General features: G+C 44.8%; 2 protein-coding genes across 4 annotated transcripts in view; both read right to left on the minus strand.

Annotated features, from left to right (window-relative positions):
• Window positions 1–4327: 4327 nt before the first annotated feature.
• LOC127004625 (uncharacterized) lies at window positions 4328–12276 on the minus strand. Of its 2 annotated transcripts, XM_050872656.1 has the most exons (12): window positions 11666–12276; window positions 11159–11391; window positions 10692–10741; window positions 9944–9981; window positions 9327–9589; window positions 8917–9095; window positions 8241–8433; window positions 7719–7809; window positions 7153–7314; window positions 6311–6531; window positions 5487–5598; window positions 4328–4913 (listed from the first exon to the last, which is right to left on the minus strand). In XM_050872656.1, exons 2-12 carry the CDS (start codon window positions 11237–11239, stop codon window positions 4813–4815), a joined length of 1491 nt encoding a protein of 496 aa, XP_050728613.1. In that variant the 5' UTR covers window positions 11240–11391; window positions 11666–12276; the 3' UTR covers window positions 4328–4812. The 2 variants fall into 2 exon arrangements, with proteins under 2 accessions (XP_050728613.1, XP_050728614.1); XM_050872657.1 differs by lacking the exon at window positions 11666–12276 and having other exon boundaries at window positions 11159–11394.
• Window positions 12277–14040: 1764 nt separating this feature from the next.
• LOC127004626 (neuropilin-2-like) overlaps window positions 14041–22500 on the minus strand; it is a 39995-nt gene continuing 31535 nt past the window's right edge. For both annotated transcript variants that reach the window (XM_050872658.1, XM_050872659.1), the window contains 6 exons: window positions 21145–21297; window positions 20629–20754; window positions 19982–20072; window positions 19248–19430; window positions 18614–18759; window positions 14041–17938 (listed from right to left, as the gene is read on the minus strand). In XM_050872658.1, the coding sequence (XP_050728615.1) occupies window positions 17826–17938; window positions 18614–18759; window positions 19248–19430; window positions 19982–20072; window positions 20629–20754; window positions 21145–21297 (812 nt within the window). In that variant the 3' untranslated portion in view covers window positions 14041–17825. The remainder of the gene's footprint in view (window positions 17939–18613; window positions 18760–19247; window positions 19431–19981; window positions 20073–20628; window positions 20755–21144; window positions 21298–22500) is intronic.

The following is a 22500-nucleotide window of genomic DNA, read 5'->3' on the forward strand; positions in this document are numbered from 1 at the left end:
TCCAAAGAAGTACAAAAAATTAGTTCATAAAAATTAAGTTCATCAAAATTAATCAATTAAATATTTATGAGAGAGAGAGAGAGAGAGAGAGAGAGAGAGAGAGAGAGAGAGAGAGAGAGAGAGAGAGAGAGAGAGAGAGAGAGAGAGAGAGAGAGAGAGAGAGAGAGAGAGAGAGAGAGAAAAAGAGAGAGAGAGAGAGAGAGAGAGAGAGAGAGAGAGAGAGAGAGAGAGAGAGAGAGAGAGAGAGAGAGAGAGAGAGAGAGAGAGAGAGAGAGAGAGAGAGAGAGAGAGAGAGAGAGAGAGAGAGAGAGAGAGAGAGAGAGAGACAGACAGACAGACAGACAGACAGACAGACAGACAGACAGACAGACAGACAGACAGACAGAGAGAGAGAGAGAGAGAGAGAGAGAGAGAGAGAGAGAGAGACAGACAGACAGACAGACAGACAGACAGACAGACAGACAGACAGACAGAGAGAGAGAGAGAGAGAGAGAGAGAGAGAGAGAGAGAGAGAGAGAGAGAGAGAGAGAGAGAGAGAGAGAGAGAGAGAGGGGAAACAGGATGTGTCTGGGATTTTCAAGCATGGCCAGGGCTGGGAGTGAGGTCATCAAATATGGAGGCAGGTCACGGGCCGGGGTCAGGTGGCAACAGTAGCACCAAAAAAAATGCAATAAAAATAAAAAAAACAAAAGTGGCAAAAAAGACAAAAGGTGAAAATAACAATAATAAGAGATTAGTATTAGCATTTAGCGTCAACTAAAAAAAGAAATAATAAACGCACTATCATCCTTACCACCGCAACGAACACCCATAACAACAACAACAACAACAACAACAACTGCGACGATGGATATGGGTGAATCAGCCCTCCCTCCTCTATCAAACACACACACACACACACACACACACACCACACACACACACATTGCCTACTCATAAATATGGCCACACACTCAATACCTGCCGATAAAGCTGTCGCACCTGGGCGGCCGTGAAGAATTGGACAGACAGGTGTGTTGAGAGAGAGAGAGAGAGAGAGAGAGAGAGAGAGAGAGAGAGAGAGAGAGAGAGAGAGAGAGAGAGAGAGAGAGAGAGAGAGAGAGAGAGAGAGAGAGAGAGAGAACATTTAATTGGCTTTAAATTAATAATAACGAGCTATGTGAGTTTGTATTCTAGCGGAAAAAACGCTGATAACAGTAGGAGTAGTAGGAGATATAGTAGTAGCAATAGTACTGATAGAAACAGTAGTAGTAATAGTAGTAGTAGTAGTAAAAGTAGTAGTAGTAGTAGTAGTATTAGTAGTAGTAGTAGTATAGTAGTAGTAGTAGTAGAAATAGTAGTAGTAATAGCATTGTAGTAGTAGCAGCAACAGCCTCTTGTAGACTCATGCGTTCTTATGTTCTTATGTTCTTAAATAGTAGTAGTAATAGCATTGTAGTGGTAGCAGCAACAGTAGTAGTAGCTAGTCTCTCTCTCTCTCTCTCTCTCTCTCACGCCAGTCAAATGAACCTTTCTCATTGTTTGCCTTAAGGAACACATACTCAATTGCCACTTCAGAAGTCACTCAGTATCTACAAAAACAAGCACTAGACGCTACAAGAACGTGGAAAAGGCGGAACAGAATGACAAAAAAAAATCAAACCTCCCGCGCAGTGACGTAGAGGAGGTAAGACTACAAGGAACGCCAACTCATAAGGCCATTCAAACCCGCTTATAACGAGGCTCTTCTGTTAGGTTTAGCTTTCTCAAAAACGTGAATCTACTTAATTTATAATCGTATGTCACGTCTATGTCTCGTTAGGTGCTGTGGTGTCTTGAATTGAGACGTTCTGTGTGCCAAGAGTTTGAGCTCCTGCTATGATAACTCCAGAGCGGCCGGAGGGGGAGAAAACGGGACTAAACGACGTCCTAAGAAAACTAGATATTCGAAAGGGTAACCAGTACATTTTTATATCTCCCGTAATAACTGTATGTATTTTTTTATGCATAAGGAAGTGGGGTACAGTGGGGAGTAGGGATACAGGGGGTACTCAGCGCCTGTTCCTTTTACCTAAATATCATAATTTCTGATAAGAAAAGGAGGAGAAGGGAGAAAGGAGATCATAAAACAGACAAGGGGAGATAACAAAACGGAGATGAGGGAGAATAAAAGGGAGATGGGAGAAATAGAAAGGAGGGGAGAAACAAATAGAGGAAGAGAGAGGGGAGAGCGCATAGGAAGTGATGAGAGAGGAGAGAAGAAGGGAGGGGAGCAGGAACAGGGGAAGAGCAGAGGGACCTGAGAAAGAAGGGAAAGGAAGACAAGACAAAGACGGGGAGGAGGAGAAAGAGAAACTGGGAAGGGAGAAGGGAGAGTTGGGAGAAGGAAGAAGGAGGGGAAAGGAACATAGAGAAGGGGAGGAAGGGAAGGGAGAATGGAGATGAGAGGGAAGGGGAGATGGGAGAAGGGAGAGCTGGGAGAGGGAAGACGGAGGGGAAAGGAAAATAGAGAAGGGGAGGAAGGGAAGGGAGAATGGGGATGGAGAGGAAAGGGGAGATGGGAGGAAGGGGAGATGGGAGGGAGGAGAGCTGGGAGGGGGACGAAGGGGAGGAGGAGGGAGGGGTGTAGCATTCCTCTCAGCACTCACTGGGCCATTTTTCCTTCTATCTCTGCCCTTGTTTTCCTTCCTTCTTTCCGCACACTAATGATCCCCGCTGCGATTTTCATTATTAAGGAAAACTCATCTGAACGACTTTTTGCATGCTCTCTCTCTCTCTCTCTCTCTCTCTCTCTCACTTTATCACCTCTCCCTTCCTCTTGTACTCCCTCCTATCCCTACCACCCATCAAATCCATCCCCCTTTATCCTCCTCCTCCCCCTGCTTCCCTTCCACCCTAAGCAGTCATGTATTTCCCCTGCTTCCATCTCGCCCACTCAACTCACCACACTCGCATCCGTCCACCTTCTCCTTTCTACATTCCCTCTACTTCCTCTCATTCCATAATATTCCCCTTACCTCCTTGCTAGCCCCCTTTCCTTCCTTAATACCAGCCAACAAGCGAAAGGGGATGAACTACCGAGCAAGCGAGGGGCGGGGTGGTCAAACTACCGAACGAGCGAGCGAGCGAGGGATCAAACTACCGAGCGGGCGAGCTGTACACGGTGCTTGTAATACCCACGTCATCTAAAACACGCCTTCCCACTGGCTACCATTCAGCTTCACATGTTATATTCCCTCTCATTGGTTCAGCGTCGAGTGGCAAGGCCCCCATCCCCCATCCCCCAATGCAGGCCCCTCATTGGTTAGAGGAGCTGCCCAACCAGGCCTGCCAATGTTACCGCATCACCCATGTGTCACCTCTCGCCTCACACTAAGAACTTCACTAAGCAACTATGCATGATCAACACATTACAAACATCACATAATATAAAGTCACGGATCACCTCACACTTAACTATATAACCTACCAAAGTGAAGAAATAAAACAAGCAACTAAACAAGCCAAATAACACAGCAATAATCACATAATTATAAGCCACACGTACGATTCTTAATTAAAAATCATATACGTCATCCATCCAAATCGATCCACCATGCATGTATTCACTTCCCAGGATATACATTAAACAGTCGCACAGTTCGTCCCACCAAAATCCTTGTTAAATGATAAATAAAGAACGGCATAACTATTGGACAACCACACGTTAGGCAACCAAGCCCCGCCGGTCCGCCCTTGTCACCCCCACGCTGGCCCCTATGGCGTCCCAAAAACACAAAACCCCCACACAGCCACATTACCTTGTCTCCTCCGCATCTCCGCCTCCCTCATGGTCCACACGTGTCCTTCACATCGTCCTCGCCTTCCTCACGCACTCTCCGCGGTAAATCACTTAACACAGAGACTCGACCGCCGTCACCCACACGCCGCCGATGTGCATGTGTGTCTGACGAGGTGGCCGATTGAGGCGATGCGGGGGGTCACTTGACAGAGGCTGGTGGCTTGAGGGGCTACGAGTGAACCGGTGACGAAACAATGAAACGAATCCCTAAGCTGAGGACGGCAATAAACGTTAGGTAATACTTTACTACTCGTTTTTAGATGAATTTAGATTACTTTTCATTATTTCGAGAATGGCTAAGATAAAGTGACGGAAGGAAAGGACACGATGTAGAGGAAGGTTTAGTGACAAGGTAAAAATGAACCACCATCTGAGCTTTTATAATTAGAGAATCCAATAATTATCCGAATCCAAAAGAGAAAACATGGCCATTCCTTCTTCAGTTAATGTAGATACCGTTTGCCTTTCATTAGTATAGCGTTCACTCAGGGCAATAACAGACACAAGGATATATCACAAGTCTTTATTTTACCTAGAGGAAAAAATGGTAAAAATACAGATATAGCAGAGATAAAAGGAAAACGGGATTAGCGGGGTATTTGAAGGGCTAACTGATTTGTATTGAAGGAATTGAAGCAAAGTAAAAATGAATTATATGAATATGTTATACTTGTTTATGTAAGTGTCCTGATAATAAATGATATATAAAAGCATGAATAACACACAAGAAGGAAGGAAAGGAAGAGGAATTTAAGGAATAGAATAAAGGGACGGGAAACGAAAAGGAGCAACCGAAGAAAAAGAAAAATACAAAATGAGGAGAAAAATGAGGCGAACGAGAAAGAGAAAAAGGACGATGACGAAAATGAGAACGAAGACGAGAACGAAGAGTAGAAGGAGGAGAAGGACAAGTAGAAGAGGAGGAGGAGAAATAGAAGAAAAGTTGGACGAGACTAAAGCATGGGAGGAGGAGAAGGAGGAGGAGGAGGCGACTAGCAGGGGGGTACGTGGAGGCGGGTGGAGTCAGGCAGCGTCCCGTCGGCGCCTCTTGTCACCAGCCCGACGGACCCTAACGCGACCGAGAGGAAGGCGCCTGAAAACGAGGGGAGGAAAATTAACACCAGCTCTCATTATATCTTTCTCTCTCTCTCTAAGGGCCACTTTCACAGTCGTTTTGTTTGTTTTGATCGTTACCAATGGCGCCGATCGACGCTATAGTTTTCCACGTGAAACTAGCCTATGGGGTAGTGGCGGCTGCAGAGGAAGCGAGGTGTTGAGTTTGTGGTAAGGTGCGGGGCTAGGCTAACCCCGCAGCCGCCACTACCCCATCGGCCAGTTTTAAGCGGAAATTCTATAGTGGTGATCGCCGCCATTGGTAACGATCAAAACAACAAAACGACTGTGAAAGCGGCCCTAACTGTTTAACTCTTAACTCTCTAACTCTCTAACTCTACCTAACTATAATTCTCATTCTACCTAACTAACTACCTCTAATTCTAACTATCTCTAATTACCTTGAACTCTAACTACCTCGAACTCTAACTACCTCTAATTCTATCTGTAACTCTAACTCTAACTCGACCAAACTAATTTTTAACTCTCATTCTACCTAACTTTAAATACCTCTAACTCTAACTAACTACCTCTCTCTCTCTCTCTCTCGTACCCGTGGCAATGTTCTGTAGCCTGTAGACGTGTTCCTCGGCGGGCTCAGGCACCAGGCAAAAGAAGCGCACGTCCTCCTGCATCAGCGTCTCCACCTCGACTGCTGCTGCGTACTGCGTGGAGCCCCCAGGAGGAGACGAAGGCAAATGATGACGATGATGGTAAGGAGAAAAAGAACAAGGATAAGATTAAGGATAACAATAACAACAATAACATCCAAAGTAGTAAGTAAGGTTGTGAAGGCAAACTGATAATAACGATGTTGGTAATCAGAATAAGAACATGGATAAGAATAAGGATAACAAGAACAATAACAATAACAACATCCACAGCAGGAAAACTGTGCGCATATTAAAAAAAAAGAGGGAAAAAAAGGAGAATCAGAAAAAACGTAAAACAAGTCTATGGAAAAGCATCAGAATCCGTCACAAAAAAAAGGTAGAGGATGAAAATAATGTAGAAATAGATAAATAACACAAAAGAAACATACCCATCAACAACATCAAGAGCAGGAAAATAGTTGTGAGCATGTTAATAGAAAATTGAGAATGGAGAATTAATTATAAGGAACGAAAATCAAGCATAGAAAAAAAAGAGAAACCTCAAAATTTGCATATAAAAGCAGTATCTAAAAGGGTGAAAAAATAACAAACAACTCCATAAACAACAAACAAAAACAACAAGTAGAGAAGAAAGTAGCAGAAACCTAAAAAATTCGCATATAAAAGCAGTATCTAAAAGGGTGAAAAAATAACAAACAACTCCATAAATAACAAACAAAAACAAAATAATAATAATATAAAAACAAATAATATAAAAACGTACCATGAGAGCAACCGAGGAAGAAGAGGTGGCGTTGAGAAACCAGGCGCGCGGTTCGGCAGTCTCCACCACCACCACATCCCCTCCACCTCCACCACCATCACCACCACTTCCTACACCAACATCACCACCCCTGCAGTCTCTACCTCTGTGATGGGTGGAGGAGGAGGGCGGGGTGGAGGTGGTGTTGGATACGTCGAAGGAGTGGAAGAGGAACTGGCCTTCTGAGGAGAAATGAGTGGAGAAGATGGATCAGATGGATGGGACGAGGTGGAGGAGTTTAAGTGGATGGGAAGTGGAAAGATTAGGTGGACGGATGGAGGTGGAGGGGAGAAGTCGGATGGATAAAACGAGGTGGAGGAGATGAGTAAAATGGATGGCAGAAGGTGGAAGAGTTGAAATAGATGGAAGGAGGTGGAGGACGCGAGTTAGATGAATATAAAGGAAGTATTGACAGGAGGTTTGGTAGATTGGAGGAGGTCGAGGGTAGATGGTAGATGGATAGAAGGAGGTGGAGAGCAAACAAAGGGTAAATGAATGAAAGGAAGATGGGAAAAAAATACTAGATGGAGTAATGGAGATGGATGAAGATGGATGATTCGACTGTCTATAAGTGGATGGATGGAAAATGAGGGTTGTTAATACCACATCACACGCACACTTGTCCCTTCCCTTCCTCTTCCCTCCTTACTGTCCCATTCAATTCCTCATCCTTTTCCCTCCCATGACTCGAGGGCTACGAAGATGAGCACCGAGGCCACGCGCTTCTACAACATATGCTCCTAACTTTATATATTTACATTTCCTGCTCGTTCTCATCCTTCCTCTATCCGCTCCCCTTTTACCTTCAGTCTGGTCGCCGACGCGCACCTCCAGACCCGCTACACCTGACTCGGCGAGGCAGGTGGACAGGTGCAGGGCCTTGTGAGCCACGCCGATGCGCCGCGGAAGGGTCGAGCGGTGCCTCACACACGCCTCACGCTGCTGCACGGCCGTCACGGTGGCTCCTGAGGGGGAAGACTTGGCAGTGAGCCACGCGAAGAGCCAATGAAAGGGCTATGATGATGATGATGGTGATGGGGATGATGAGGCAGTGAAAAAAATGGGAGGACGGAAGTTAGGAGGTTGAAAATGGAGGTTAGGTGAATGGAAGGAGGTGGAAAAGTTTAGATAGATCAAAGAAATAAAAGGATGGAGGTTGAAGGGATCGAAGGAGGTGGAGGATAGAGGATAGATAAGTGGAAGGTGTTGGAAGAGTTGAGATGGATATATGGAGGTGGATGAGTTAGGTGGAAGGAAATAAATAATGTAAAATAACAACAAAAAGAGAAAACCGTGAAACTACACACGAAACAATGCAGGATATAAGGAGGTGCGGGGGGGGGAGGAAGAGGAAGGTCCTATCACTCACGTTTCCTTTTGATCCTGAGGGTGGCGTCCAGTATCCTGCTGGGGGGTGCCTCCTGTGGGGACCTGACGCTCCTGCCGACCCGCCGGAGCTCCTGAAGGAAAACAAGGGGGAGATGAAGAACAGGAGGAGTTGGAGAAGGAGGAGGAGGAGGAGAAGGAGAGGAGGAAGACGAAGAATACGAGAACGAGGGGGACGAGAACATTGACAAGGAACGAGGACAAGGAACAAGAACAAGAATAAAAGCAAGACGAAAGAGGAGGAGGAGGAGGAGGAGGAGGAGGAGGAGGAAGAGTACGAGAACGATGAAAAGAGTTCGAGGAGGACAAGGAGGAGGAAAACAAGAATAGGAATAAAACAAGAACATACATTAAAACTATCACTATCCATCTACCTGCCTGCACACCTGTCTCAAGCATAAACCTTTCTTCATTAACCTTCCCACCTGCACTCCTATCTATATCCGCAACCCTTTATCCTTCTCTATCTATCCACCCATTCGTCTGTCCTCTCCTCTCCCCTTACCAGACTCAGCGTGAGGTCCGTCGGGGTGTCTGCAGCGTTGGTGGTGTTGGCGTTGGTGGAGTTGTTTGTGTTGGTGGTGATGGTGGAGGCTGCAGCGGCGGACAGGGTGAGGCTCTTGACGAAATCTACGACGCAGGCGTGTGACCAGCCGGCAAGACTCACTCCGTTGATCTTTAGCAGCCTGTCTTGTGGCCTGTGATGGGGTGAGAAGGAGAGGAAAGGCATGAGTGACTGAGTGATGGAATGAGTGGTGTGTAAGTTGAAGACGTACGGTACCGCTGTAACTATAATGAGATTGGGTAAGCATTTCATTCGAGTATTTCAATATCAACATGAAAACACACAAAACAAGATATCAAAATACTATCGAATAAAGTCAATTAAGTCTTTGTACAAACCCTCACATCCCCGCCTTTCATGTTTGCTACCACCATCACCTCCCCACCATACCCCATCACGCACCCCTCCACACCTCTCCTTTTACCCCTAACCCACTCACCTTCACCCCCGTCCCAACCCTCACCATCATTACCAGCACCATCACTTCCCCACCATCACCATCACCCACCCATCCACACCCCACAAATCACCCACTGCAACTCTCACCCTCACCCCCGACCCCAACCCTCACCATCACCACCACAATCATCACGTCCCCACCCTCCCCATCACTCACTTTATCTTGAGTGCCGCCAGAGGGCTCACGGGGGACACCTTGTAGATGGAGTGGTCCCCCATGACCTGATCTGTGGCCAGAAACACCCCCAGCAGGATGACGGCGCTCTGCAGGGGTGCGTCGCTCCCCCAGGGGTCGTAGAAACTCAGCTCCGTCACGAACTTCTCCGACAAGTTCATCTGTGAGGGAAGGAAGAGGAGGAGGAGGTGAGGAGAAGGAGGAGGAGGAAAAGGAGGAGGAAAAGGAGATGGAGGAAAAGGAGGTGGAGGAGGAATAAGAGGCGAAGGAATAAGTTGAGTAGGAGTAGGAGGAGGAGGAGGAGAAGACATGGAAGACCTAAAAGAAGCATAGGAGTCATATGGGCGTAGGAAAAGAATGAGAAGGATATTAAAACAGGATCCTGCCCTTACCGTGAATCCTGAGGCGCGGCTGCCGGCTCTGGGGAGGGTTGTCCTGAGGGGGGAGGAGGAGCGGCGCGCGGCGGGGTGTGAGCGGGGCAGGGTGGTGCGGGCGGGTATGGTGGCTGCGGGAGAGGGGGCGGCGACGGTGGTTGAGGGTTGCTCATTGTCGAAGGTGATGGAGGACAGAACGGAGGAGATGGTACGCTGGGCATCCTCCTCCCCCTCCTCCACATCCTTCTCCACCAGGCTGCTGGGACGCTCCAAAGACGGCCCTGGGTGGGGAAGGGTTTTTATTACCACTCTCGAATCGAAACGAGTCTTGTTTTCAGGCTTTTTTTTTTTTTAAGGATAAAGAAAATACTCCTAGCATATCTTGCCTCATGAGGATATAAGGTTTGATGTTACTTTTTGTGTGTATTTGTGTGTGTTTATCCACTTATTTGTTTTAATTATTCTCTTTCTACTTCACCTTTTTTTTGCATATGAATATTAGTCTATTTAATTATATGGCAATGCTATTTCTTAAGATTAAACTACCACTGACTTTTTTCTGCTAAACAGTTCTGAAACTATTACAAAATGTTTATGTCTTTGACTTGATGCTAATTAAAAGCAACACAACTCACGCCTCCCGATATCGTCGTGGTCGGACGAGGACGACGGCCTGGCAAGGAGGCGCAGCGAGGGCGCAGAGGGACGCAGAGGGGAGGGGAGATGCATCAGTTATTAGGAGACATAGAAGCCCGTGACTAGTTAGCGTTTTAAAACAAGATATCAATGATGTAATGGGAAGGTGAAGAATGACAGATGAAAACGTATAAATATTAAATCCCTTAGTAACTGGCAACACATTATTTCTTTAATTTATTTCGATACTCCTTAAGTGATGTCTATATTCTCGTCTGAAATTTTCTTAGGTTTCTGCTGCTTTCAATTCAGTGTAAGTAAACAATTTATAATCTTGAGTATTCATACCTTTTTATGTCCTCCATTTAAATATTTTTCTCATATATATTTTGAAACGCTAACATTTTTTTTTTATTTGTTTGCGTATATTGACCCTCTACTGTTCCCATTTTTCTTTGACACTTATATTTTACCACTTAATCATAACCCTTTGTCTTTCTCCTTTTTAAATTAATAAAATCACATTACTTTTTCACTTTACTTCCTCATCCTTGCCTACTTAAACTCTTTCAAAAGGAGAGTACATAACAAGACTTTTTTTCTAATTTGACAGAATAACTCAGTCTTTGGTATATCCCTTGTTTTGCTTTGTGGGAGAAGTGTGCTTTAGACATTTCAGCATATTTTGTAAGCCGTAGTCCATCTGCCTCACCGTGCAAGATAACATACACGGCACTCTCTACTCACCTACGTCTGCCGTCTGCCTTCGCGCCTTCCGAGGGGATGATCGTCTCCACCTGTCGGACCGGAAACAGACAATAACTAATAGATCACAATCCCAGGGAATGTATTTTCATATCATCTTCCACTAACATCTTTCTTCGCTTCATGATATCTAAAACCCCAGAAAAAAACAGCTGATTCGCAGTAATATCGGAAAACTTAAGATATAATATGTGAAGCTCTTGTGGCTGTTAGTATTACTTCGCTCTCATACTCAAGAAGAGGAAAAAATCTTAGTTCTTCTGGTGATATTGAAAACACTACGAAAAACAATCTACTCTTGCAATATTCAAGACGTGCTAATTTAAATATACATACTTTCATCTAATTGACCTAAAACACAAGTAAAGTTAGCAGAGAAATGTGTAATGCATTGTGAAAAATTAGCTTGACAATAAATAAAATAAATAGGTGGGGGCGAATCAGCTTACCGTGCCGTCCTCCCCCACCTCCTCCCCCTCCACTTTCTCCTCCGTGATGGTGGCGATGTTCACCGGCCTCCACTCCGCCATCACGGCTCCTCCACCACTTCTGACGAGGCGCCGCTAGTGGTAGTGTGGAGGGAAGTGGACGGAGGAGCTTCAGTCGATGGAACTTCACTATGATGGCGGTGGTGGGTCGCGATGGTGGTGATGGTGGAGGTTGTGATGGAGAATGTGGATCACTGCCAAAAGAATCAATAAAGAGTCCCTTAGAACGTCATTGTGATAGTAGTGGTGAGTATGGGTGACTTGTGGGTGAATGACTGTGAAAAGTTTGGTTGTGACAGGTGTGGTGGTAGCGGTGGTAGTGGTGATAGTGGTGGTAGGAGATGAAACTAAAACAGATCCATCAATAGTAAGGGAGGTGATGATGCTGTTTATAATTGAAGTGTTGGTGGTGTGCTGCTTGTCCTAAGGTGCTTTTGAACATCTATACACCTTTCTTGTTCTACTTACCTTATTCCCCCACCTTCTTCCTCTCGATTTTCACACTGCTGTCCACGTAGATTGAAAGGCGGGCGTTATGGAGCCTTTCTGGGGGCCTCAACACCTCACCCACGCCACACAGACTGTCACTGGCACAGACACGAAGGCGATACGGATGTTGAAGAAACGTTTTAAGCGACGGATGAGGCAACCGGTGACAGAGTTGGAAGGTTGACTTGATTTCCGTATAACTTGCTCTTGTTCTTTCGTTGACACCAAACACACAGAGGCGATAACGACGTAAATAAACCTTTTTTTTCACACGGATAAGTTGATAAGATAACAGGTGAAGTTGGGTTGATTTTGACACTCCTATCTCACTCCCTCACGGTGAATTCTGTCGCGTCGCTTTTATCAACCAGTTTAGTGACCTCTGTTTAGCCCACCTGGTGACCTGAGGCAGCGGAAACACGGCGATACGGAACACGGGGAAGGTGGAGGAGTAGCCTACTTTCCTCTTGCGGACTGAAGGCGGTGGGAGTGGAGTGGGAGTGGGAGTGGAGTACCGAAATGATGTTCTGTCACTCCCCGTCTCCCTCTCCTTCCTCTCTCTCTCTCCGGGGTGGAGCGCATGCCCGTCACGAGTAAGAGGAGAGGTTGCTTATGCTTCTGTTGATTTCACTGATTTATCGACACTCTTTAAAACTCTTATTTCTCTTCCATGGTCTCATCGGCTCGTATTTTAAGGATGAATGATTTGTAGAAGACGAGCACCCTCTAAAAAGTAATGAAGGCGGCAAATGAATAGGAAATAAAGACGAAATAGTTCACCCTCCCTGGGACACGCTTCTCTCGCGCAATGTCCCGTCTTATCTCTCACTGCTTCCTGTCGTCGTCGTTATCCACCCCTCCCTCCCCCTCCTTCCTCACCTCTCCCTCCTTATCCTCGCCCTCACCCTAAAACTCCTGCTGTCCCTCCCCAGACGCCTCCTCCCCCTTCTTCCTCTCCTTTCCTTACGCCTCCTCTACCACAGCTGTCGTGAGTGAGTATGCTGACGAGAGTGACCCGCCGGTGCTTTAGGGTCGTATTTTAAAACATTTCGTCGCCCAAGTTCACATATTTGACATGGCTTTCGTAGGAGCTGTAGGCCTTTCCAGGGGTAGTTTTATGACCCTGGTGGTAGTTTGACCCTTCTTCTGTGCCATGAACCTTAAAAACATTTATGAAAACCAGATTGATCCCCTCTTTGACCTTTAGAAATAGTTGATGTGAGAAGCAATGGTGTCTTAAAATATGGCCCTTAGTCAAGAGTAAGTATAGCTTCTTAAAACACCGATGAACACTAAATTAGACAACTGGATCACACCCTTCTTAACCCTTCAATTAATTCACTTCAACTTCATTCTGATTTTAACCTCTGCTACATCCTTCACACCACCAACTGATACATAAAACTCTATTGCAATCTCTTATCACTGATTATCACTCGCAATCCATCAGTCTTATCTTTCATCGCTCTTAATCTTCAGCCATCATAGCCAACTGCGGCATAAAGGACTTCCCCAACGCCCGTCGTGAAGGTGGTTGTGTAGGTTGGTGCATACTCAACCTATATGTCACAAGAAGGGAAATAGACTGAAATGAGGGTGTTGAGGGAATGAATGAAGCGCTAGTGAAGGGAAAAAAAGTTAGAGAAGGGAAATGAACTTACGTAAATGAGGATGTTGAGGAAATGAATGAAACACTGATTAAAAGAGAAAAAAATGTTACAAAAGGGAAATGAACTTAGATGAGGATGATGAGGAAATTAATATAACACTGGTAAAAGAGAGAAAAAATGTTACAAAAGGGAAATGAACTTAGATGAGGATGTTGAGGATACGAATAAATAACTGGTAAAAGAGAAAAAAAAATGTTACAAAAGGGAAATGAACTTAGATGAGGATGTTGAGGAAATTAATATAACACTGGTAAAAGAGAAAAAAAAATGTTACAAAAGGGAAATGAACTTAGATGAGGATGATGAGGAAATAAATAAAGAACTGGTAAAAGAGAAAAAAAAATGTTACAAAAGGGAAATGAACTTAGATGAGGATGTTGAGGATACGAATAAATAACTGGTAAAAGAGAAAAAAAAATGTTACAAAAGGGAAATGAACTTAGATGAGGATGTTGAGGAAATTAATATAACACTGGTAAAAGAGAAAAAAAAATGTTACAAAAGGGAAATGAACTTAAATGAGGATGTTGGGGAAATTAATATAACACTGGTAAAAGAGAAAAAAAAATGTTACAAAAGGGAAATGAACTTAAATGAGGATGTTGAGGAAATAAATAAAACAACAGTGAAAGAGAAAAAAATGAGGAGAAATAAACTTGAATGAGGAAATAAATAAAACACTGGTAAAAGAGAAAAAAACATGTTCACGTAAATGGAGTGGAGAACCTAATTGGAAACAGGCAGGCTAGTATTGTAATCACATATACACGGATTTCAATAATAAAGAAACATAATTCATAAGTCACAACAAAAAATTGGTCACACAACGCCTAGAAATGAAAAAAACAAACCTCCTTATGTCACCTCTATAGATAAAGACTTGCTGATCCTAGTGTTCTAAATGGTATCTAGTCAATCAAACTAATTATGAGGAGGCAGTCGATTTAAAATATTACTCCAGTGGTGTCACAAACCTAATAAATATTCGTGAAGGCCTATTTCCCATTTAACTTTTAATGTTTTGTATACTTGGAGGAGAGGAGGCCATTAAGATTAGACGGGGAAATGAAGAGGAGAGGGAGAGGAAGCGTGAAAGAAAGGAGGCACAAAGGAGAGGGTGTAGAGTTAAAAGAAAAGGGGGGAAAAGGAGAGCATAGAGTGGGAGGAGAAAATGCCAAAAGCGAAAACAAAGAGGAACGGATAAGAAAGAGAAGTAGGAGAATGCAGGGATGGAGGAAGAACAAAGGGAAGAAATACAATAGATAGATAGATAGATAGATCAAGCATGGAATAAGGTATCGAATGAACTTGCTCTCTTTACAACACCGACAGCGAAAGTAGCAGTAATAGTAGCAGTAGCTGAAAAAAAAGCTCTATACGAGTCAACCATAATGTTAAGTTATATAAAAAAAAAACATTAATGCAGCCTTAAAAATACAAACTTTACACTAAATTAAGAGTTAGTTCTTCATGTCTTTTATTACAGTGAACCCTTCGTAGGCTCTTAAAGGATAAAAGTGTATACCATCAAAAGGAATATTGAGGCTGGAAGGGTTAGTGTTAGTATTTAAGAGGCGAAGGGGAGGGAAGGGAAGGGGTAAAAAAAAATAGTTCTTAGGAGGCGCCGCTAGGGTAAGGAAGGCTGTGGACGAATAAAGGGGATGATTGGCTAAAGGGTAACATCAAGGGAGCTTCGTTTCTTACTCATCTCTTTTTTTTCTCTCCCTTTTCATTCCCTAGAACTATTTGGCATTTCATTTTCTTTTTATGGAGAGGACACACACACACACACACACACACACACACACACACACACACACACACACACATACACACGCTTCCCGCCCTTCCATCTTAATCTCAGCGAGGTCAGCTTGAAGACGCACCGGCTGCCTAAAACTGTTGTATGTACGGTAATGATGAGCTTTGTACGATATTTAGGATAGTTCAAGCGGACACTCGTGAAATCTAATCTAAACTTACGATGGGATACGGTGTGTTTTGGGGGTTAGAAAGTATACAATAATAATAAACGTATGCGATAATGTGAGCAGACACGCACATGAGTTATATATACGGCAGGGAAAAAAATGTAGTTAGTTCAGTGTTAGTACATATTCACGGAACATTGTTAGGCGCAATCACCAGGAAAGGACGAATATCCATCTCACCTCCTCCCTGTTTTTCTTTTCTCTTTTTTTACAGCAAAGGAAGCAGAACAAGGGAAAAAAAAAGTGAGAGATAAAAAGCCCGCTAAACACTGCCCCTATAAAAGAGTTCAGAAGAGTGGCCAAAAGAGAGGTCACCTTTGGGAGGAGATGTGTCTCGATACTCTCCTCTTGAAAGACTCCAAGTGATATGCAGGAGAGAAGTTACAGGCAGAGAACAGAGGCTGAGGACAGGAGGGGAGGAGAGAATTATCCTCAGGTTCAGCTAGTCGACGTTATTGCAGTAAGACATCATACAGCAGTGCCGAATTGTCCTACTCAGCGTTTTATGTTTGCCGATTTCAGAGCCAAAACCTGTCTCCTCCACCCAAATAACTGACTTCATATATAGTTATCGTTAAAATACATAGTTAATTATCGGTGTTTGTTGGCAATAGTTATGGGTAAATACGATGCTCTGGGGACGTTAATCTGGCAACGGTGGACATCATACAGCTCGGCACAGCGACAGTAATGATGCAAAGCTCGTAAATATTGTTATGTTGGTGATTTCAGCCTTTCCAGTTTATTTTACTGACTCGGTAACTGATCACTTTTTTTATTGTACGAGTTGACAATAACATATAAGGAACATACTGTTAAATGTTCCATAATAATGTATTTCTTTCCTCTCTCTGGCTTCACTTCCCTAATCTTTCTTTACTAACCTGAAATAAATGCAATATTATAATGTGCCTTTTTTACGATAGCGCTTTTGAAAGTGATTACATTAATTTACAGGTTAACGAAGGTAAAAGTTAGGGTTGAGGACGGCATTCACGTTGATTCTTAGCGGATGAAGGCAGGGCAGCCACACACTAACCGCGGAACATGCTGGGAGACTCGCTGACTCGGCGCTCATTTCCGTCTTTCAGTCATCGTGAGCACAGGGGTTCCTCGCCAGGGGTCACACAGCACCGTATTGCAGTAGTCCACCTCACTTAAGTTCCTCAAATTTACCCAGGTCTCCATTGGTCACTTTCCCCACGTTTCCCAGGTGTCCGCAGGTGTCCCTCGACCAGCTCATAAGGGAGGCGGGGTCTTACACTGACTGCTTCGCTAGGGATTCGAATAGAGGCTTACGGATTCGTACCTCTCTGCGCTTCAGGAAGGGAGATCGAATAGCCTGTTACGGCGTTTCGTGAGTGTAAGGGAATTGGACGAGGAAGACGTGCTGATAATTGTCTTTTTAAGCACTAGTTGATAAAAAACAGAAAGCTAGTTGGTTGTCTTTTTAAGCTCCTAGATGATACATGATAAAAGAAACAGGAAACATATAAGGAAGCCGTCTAAATGAGGGTCGCAGATTCGTGTCTCGGTAGGCTTTAACACAATAGTTCACAGCAGGGACCGGAATAGCCTGTCAGAGTGTGTTCCCGAGGTGTTAAAGGGATTGGCTGTAATAGGAAGACTTCGCTTGAGTAATATTCTGGTCTCCGGCACACTCTTGTTGCGTCATCATTTACATAGAGGAAAAATTCGGCTCAAGGCAAAGCGGTCACTAACACAGAGCGAGAATATATGAAAACAAATGCCCCGGCTCTCTCTCTCTCTCTCTCTCTCTCTCTCTCTCTCTCTCTCTCTCTCTCTCTCTCTCTCTCTCTCTCAACTCAGAACACAACAAAACACGTACATTCATGTTTCTCTCCCTTACATGACGCGCCTCCGTTTTCTTTAATCATAAGTTCACCTCAATAGTTTTCCTTAATTACAACAGTAGCGAGGGCGGAAAATACAAGAGAATAAGAGAATAATATAACATAAGCCGTAATACAAAAGCTTATCACGTCGACGCACACGAAGATGACCTGACTTATACAAATATCAAATCCACACACATAAGAAAAATCGGCAAGGGGAAAAGTTACCTCAAGGCTATTGTGGAGGAGGTTAGTGAGGGAAGGAGTATTAGGCCAAGGGTAGGAGAGGAGGGGAAAGGGGATGGCATTAGTAATAAGTGAAGAAATACTGAGTTAGAAAAACGGGGAGGAGGTAAAAGTGAAGGGATGTGGAGACGATGGGAAAGACAGATGCCTGGTGGAGCGTAGAGAGTGAAGGATGTGGAGGTTGCGGTAGTGGAGAAGGTGGAAAAGGTAAATGTTTGGAGAGCAGGTTAGGAAGGCAGAGAGTAGAGGGAGCGAAGAATGGTGAAGGAGGAGGCAGAAAAGACAAATGTGTGGAGCGTAGGTTAGGTAAGAGAGTGGAGTGTAGCGGATGACATGCATGGAACGTAGGTCAGGTCAAGGCCACGTGAAGGTCGTCTCAGCACTGCGTGACTTGCTCGAAGCCGATGAGGAAGCCGCTGTGGCCCATCGCTTCGTCGGAATGGAAATGGAACTTGAGACTCTTGGCGCTCGGCTGGAACTCCACGACCCCTGCGGAGGAAGCGAGGGCGTTACATGGACTCTCTCTAGACTCTTCAGTGTGTCAGGGAGGAAACAAGAGGTACAAGGAGAGGTACAAGGGTTCTCTGTAGATGCTTTTGTGGTATGTTAAAGAGAAAACGATAGCGATACAAGGTGTGTTAGGAAGAGAACTAAAGAGGTACTACAAGGGTTCTTTCTATACTCTTTAATGTGTCAGGGAGGAAACAAAAGAGGGACAAGGAGAGGTACAAGGGTTCTCTCTAAATTCCTTTGTGGTATGTTAAGGAGAAAACGATAGATACAATGTGTGTTAGGAAGAGAACTACTACAAGGGTTCTTTCTATACTCTTCGGTGTGTCAGGAAGGGACGAGAGAGGGATCAGACTCCTTTCTACTGTATTTTTTTTTTTTTATGGCAATAATTAAAGTGTCCTCTGATTTTTTTTTTTTTCAGCATGTTGCGGGAGTTATTTATTTACCTTTATGTTATGTTTCCTGTTACCGTAAAAGGGAGAGAAAAAGAATAAGTGATGGAAAGCGAGAGAGAGAGAGAGAGAGAGAGAGAGAGAGAGAGAGAGAGAGAGAGAGAGAGAGAGAGAGAGAGAGAGAGAGAGAGAGAGAGTGTTTGTGTGTATCTCATCCACGGTCGACAGGTAACAGATGGTCAGGTGATTAATTACTTACAGGTGAAATTGACCTTGCCGCAGAGGAACCCGCAGGACGGCAGGTGCAGGAAGTCGGTGCAGGCGCCGCCGAAGAGCGTCAGCAAGGGCGGCTCCATCTCGAAGGTCACCGTCTGCATCTTGACCCCGCACACCTCCTGCGACGTCCTGCAAAGGGTCAGGCGAGGTCACAGAGGGGTCACGCGAGAGAAACAGTGAGATTAGACGAGAAAATACGTAATGATTGTTTTTTTTTCTTTTCTTTTTTCTTTCAATTCTTCCCCATGATATCAGTTTAGGTCTATCTAGCTCCTTTTTCACTATTATTCACTTATCTTTTTATCCGCTATTTTATTTATGTATACTATTCTCTCTCCTCCTTTAGTGAAAACCTTTTTACTTCCCTTTTATCTTCGTTTCCTCAATGTCACCTCTTTATATCCTTTCTCATCATGCCCATATCTTTAATTATCTTCCCTTTCTTCCCTCATGTCGATAAACCAACTCACTCTCCTTTTTTTTCTTTACTCAATCTGTGTTTCCCTGTGATCATTTTTTCGTAACCTCAAAGGCTCTTGTATGTTACTCTCACTCTCTCCCTTTTTGCACCTCCTCTATCAACCCCTCTCTTATCGCCCCATCATCCTCCCCCTCACCTGACGAACTCGTAGATGCAGTCGAGGTTCTCCGGGTAGGGCTTGGGGTGGTACGGCGTGTTGATGGTGCCTCTGGTGTCCACGATGCGAGTGTAGCAAGGCGCCCCTGTGGTCCCTGGGATGAGGGAGATGGGTAGGTTCTGGGTCTGGTAGGGGCCCGGGCAGGTGGTGAGCACGTCATACCTGTGGGTGACCTAGGTGAGTGCAGGTAAAGTCAGGGGGTGGAGGGTACGGTAAGGGGTGTGAATGGGATCTTAGTAGACTTTTTTTTTTTTTTTGCCAGGTGCCCTTTTCCTCCTCCCATTCACCTCCCCTTGAGAATACCACAGCATCAATTACTCTTGTTTTTTAGCGTTTCGGCCTTTTTTCCTTAGGTTTTTTTTTCTTTCATGTGTCACCTTAGTCTCCTCTCATTTACTCACCGTCTGCAGCATTAAGCAATCATTTTTTTCCCTAGTATGCTCCCGGCCTTTAAATTGTTACTACTTTTTTCCAATTTCCTGTCATTTTTCTCTTCTCATTAACTCACTCACCATCTGCAGTATCATCGATCGCCCATATTTTTTTTCTTTTTTGCTGTCACATTTACCTCCTCTAATTCATTCAGCCTCCAAAGCATATATGATTTGCACATCTTTTTTCCCCCCTAAAGTGACTTCGAGGCCTATCATCCTTATCTCCTTTACATCCTCTTCCCCCCTGCGTGCCGGCTTTAGTCTGGCGCCACTACTCACTTCACTCTGAAGCCCTTGCGCCCCTCCGACATGTCCCCCGCGTGGAACACCAGACGCAGGGCCGAGGCGCCGGGCTGGAACAGGTACTGGTCTGCGGGGCGACAGGTGTAAGGTTGGCAGGTGAGAGAGAAAACGTGTAGGAAATGGAGACCTAGACTTTGAACTTCAGTGGGGATGAGAAAACTTAGACTTTGAACTTTAGTGGGAATGAGGAGACTTTGACTTTGAACTTCACTGTAATTAGAAAACTTAGACTAAACTTCAACTGGTCAGACTGGCAGGTCGTCGTGTTTGTGGTTTGGACAACGCAGTGCCGATGATGATGACGACGTAAGCACCTTTTAAGTCCTCGCTACGGTCATCCTCCTTCTCCTGGTCTTCGTCATCGCTGTCATCGTGTTAGTGGTGATAATGATCTTGATGGTGGTCACAGGAAATTAACTCCTCTTCATCGTCAACGTTACCGTCATCCTCCTCGTTACCGCAGTCATCCTTCTGATCTTCGTCATCGTCGTCATCGTTAAAGGTCAGAACTACAAATTGACAGTGATAATAATGAGGGTGTTATTGAGGTTTAAGTCCTCTTCCTCGTCGTCAATGTCACCGTCACCCACCTCCTCGTCATCGTCGTCGTGGTGGGTACTCACAGACTTGGCCAGTGGTGTTGCTCCCGCAGATCCTGGCGCCACGCTCGGGGACACAGGAGGGCAGCGTGAGCCAGTCCCGTCGACAGAACCCGTCCTCCTCCCCGCGGCCTACGTCAAGACTCTCAACTGCAGGAGGAAAGAGAAGGGAGTCTATTGCACCATCACTCTCTCACTCCCATCACACACTCCCATCCATCTCTTCCCTCACTCACTCCCATCCATCTTTTCCCCTCCACATAAACAAACTCCCCGCGGTCCACGTCCAGGCTTTCAACTACAGGAGGAAAAAGAAGTGAGTCTATTGGATCATCGTCATTAACTCCCATCACTCACCGCCATGCATCTCTTCCCCTCCACATAAACAAACTCCCAGCGGCCCACATCCAAATTCTCAACTGCAGGAGGAAAGAGAAGTGAGTCTATGGCATCATCACTCACTCTCTCCCATCACGCACTCCCATCCATCCCCTCCCCTCCCCCCCACATCCACTCCCCCAGCCACGTCCAGCCACTCACCCGTCAGTTGCACGCCACAGTACTTGGAGGAGGGCCTGTTGATGTCGTAGCAACACTCCCTCCCCGCCGGGTACTCCCTGGGGAAGTTGGGGGACTCCAGATAGCCGCTCTCGCCCTCCAAGGAGTAGTGACACTCGGCCTCCCTGATCACGTCTGTAAGAGATGATTTAAAGGGAGAGACGATTTAAAGGGTGGATTAAAATAGTGAGACGATTTAAAGGGTGAGATTCAAAGGGTGAGACTGTTTAAAGGGTGAGACGATTTAAAGGGTGGAGTAATTAAAAGGGTGAGACGATTTAAAAGGTGAGATTCCAAGGGTGAGACGATTTTAAGGGTGAGATTAGGGTACTACTTATATTTCTTTTAAGGGGTGAGGGTAAATGTTTCAGCCTCTTCTTTTTCTCGCCGTACTTTATCATTTTTTTATTATTAATATTTTAACGAGGAAAGAAGCCTAACTAGTTATGCTGATATGAAGAAAAAAAAACTAGAAAGGACACACACACACACACACACACACACACACACACACACACACACACACACACACACACACACACACACACACACACACACACACACACACACACACACACACACCACAACACTTCCTTACGTCACTAAACACCTCCACCCCCACCCCACACACACACCAATGCGTCACTCTCTACGCCAGCACCTGCGTCACACACTTGCGTTACTCGTCCGCGTCACCTGTCCGTCCCCCGTGCGTCACCTGGGATTAGTACGCCGCGCTGCCTACCTGTGCGAGGAGCGGGACACACCTGTGCTTTGTTATCAATTATGGGGCGACAGCTCATTTTTTACCTGGCTGACACCTCTCTCCCTCTTTATTATTTCTCTCTCTCTCTCTCTCTCTCTCTCTCTCTCTCTCTCTCTCTCTCTCTCTCTCTCTCTCTCTCTCTCTTCTTCTTCTATGTGGTTCTCTGTCTATTTTTCATCTGTTTTCTTGTGTGTTTATTTGTCTATGTCTTTTGTCTGTCTATTCATGTATCTATCTATCTTTATCTCTCCCTCTTTTTTTCCTTTTTTCCTTTTCTTCGATCTTGTTCTCTATCTATTTTTTATCTGTCTACTTGTATGCCTATCTTTCTATATCTTTTATCTGTTTATTCCTGTATTTATCTATCTTTATCTCTCCTTTTTTTGTTGTTTGTTCCTTTTCTCTCCTATCTGGTTCTCTGTCTCTTTTTTATCTGTCTACTTGTATGCCAATCTTTCTATATCATTTATCTGTTTATTCCTGTATTTAATTATCTTCCAACCCACCTGTCTATCCGTTTATCTGTTACATCACAATCAAAACCCTATTATCGTGAGAGTATCCACCATCAC

The sequence above is a fragment of the Eriocheir sinensis genome, chromosome 28, assembly GCF_024679095.1.
Source record: "Eriocheir sinensis breed Jianghai 21 chromosome 28, ASM2467909v1, whole genome shotgun sequence".
In the NCBI taxonomy this organism is placed as follows: Eukaryota; Metazoa; Arthropoda; class Malacostraca; order Decapoda; family Varunidae; genus Eriocheir; species Eriocheir sinensis.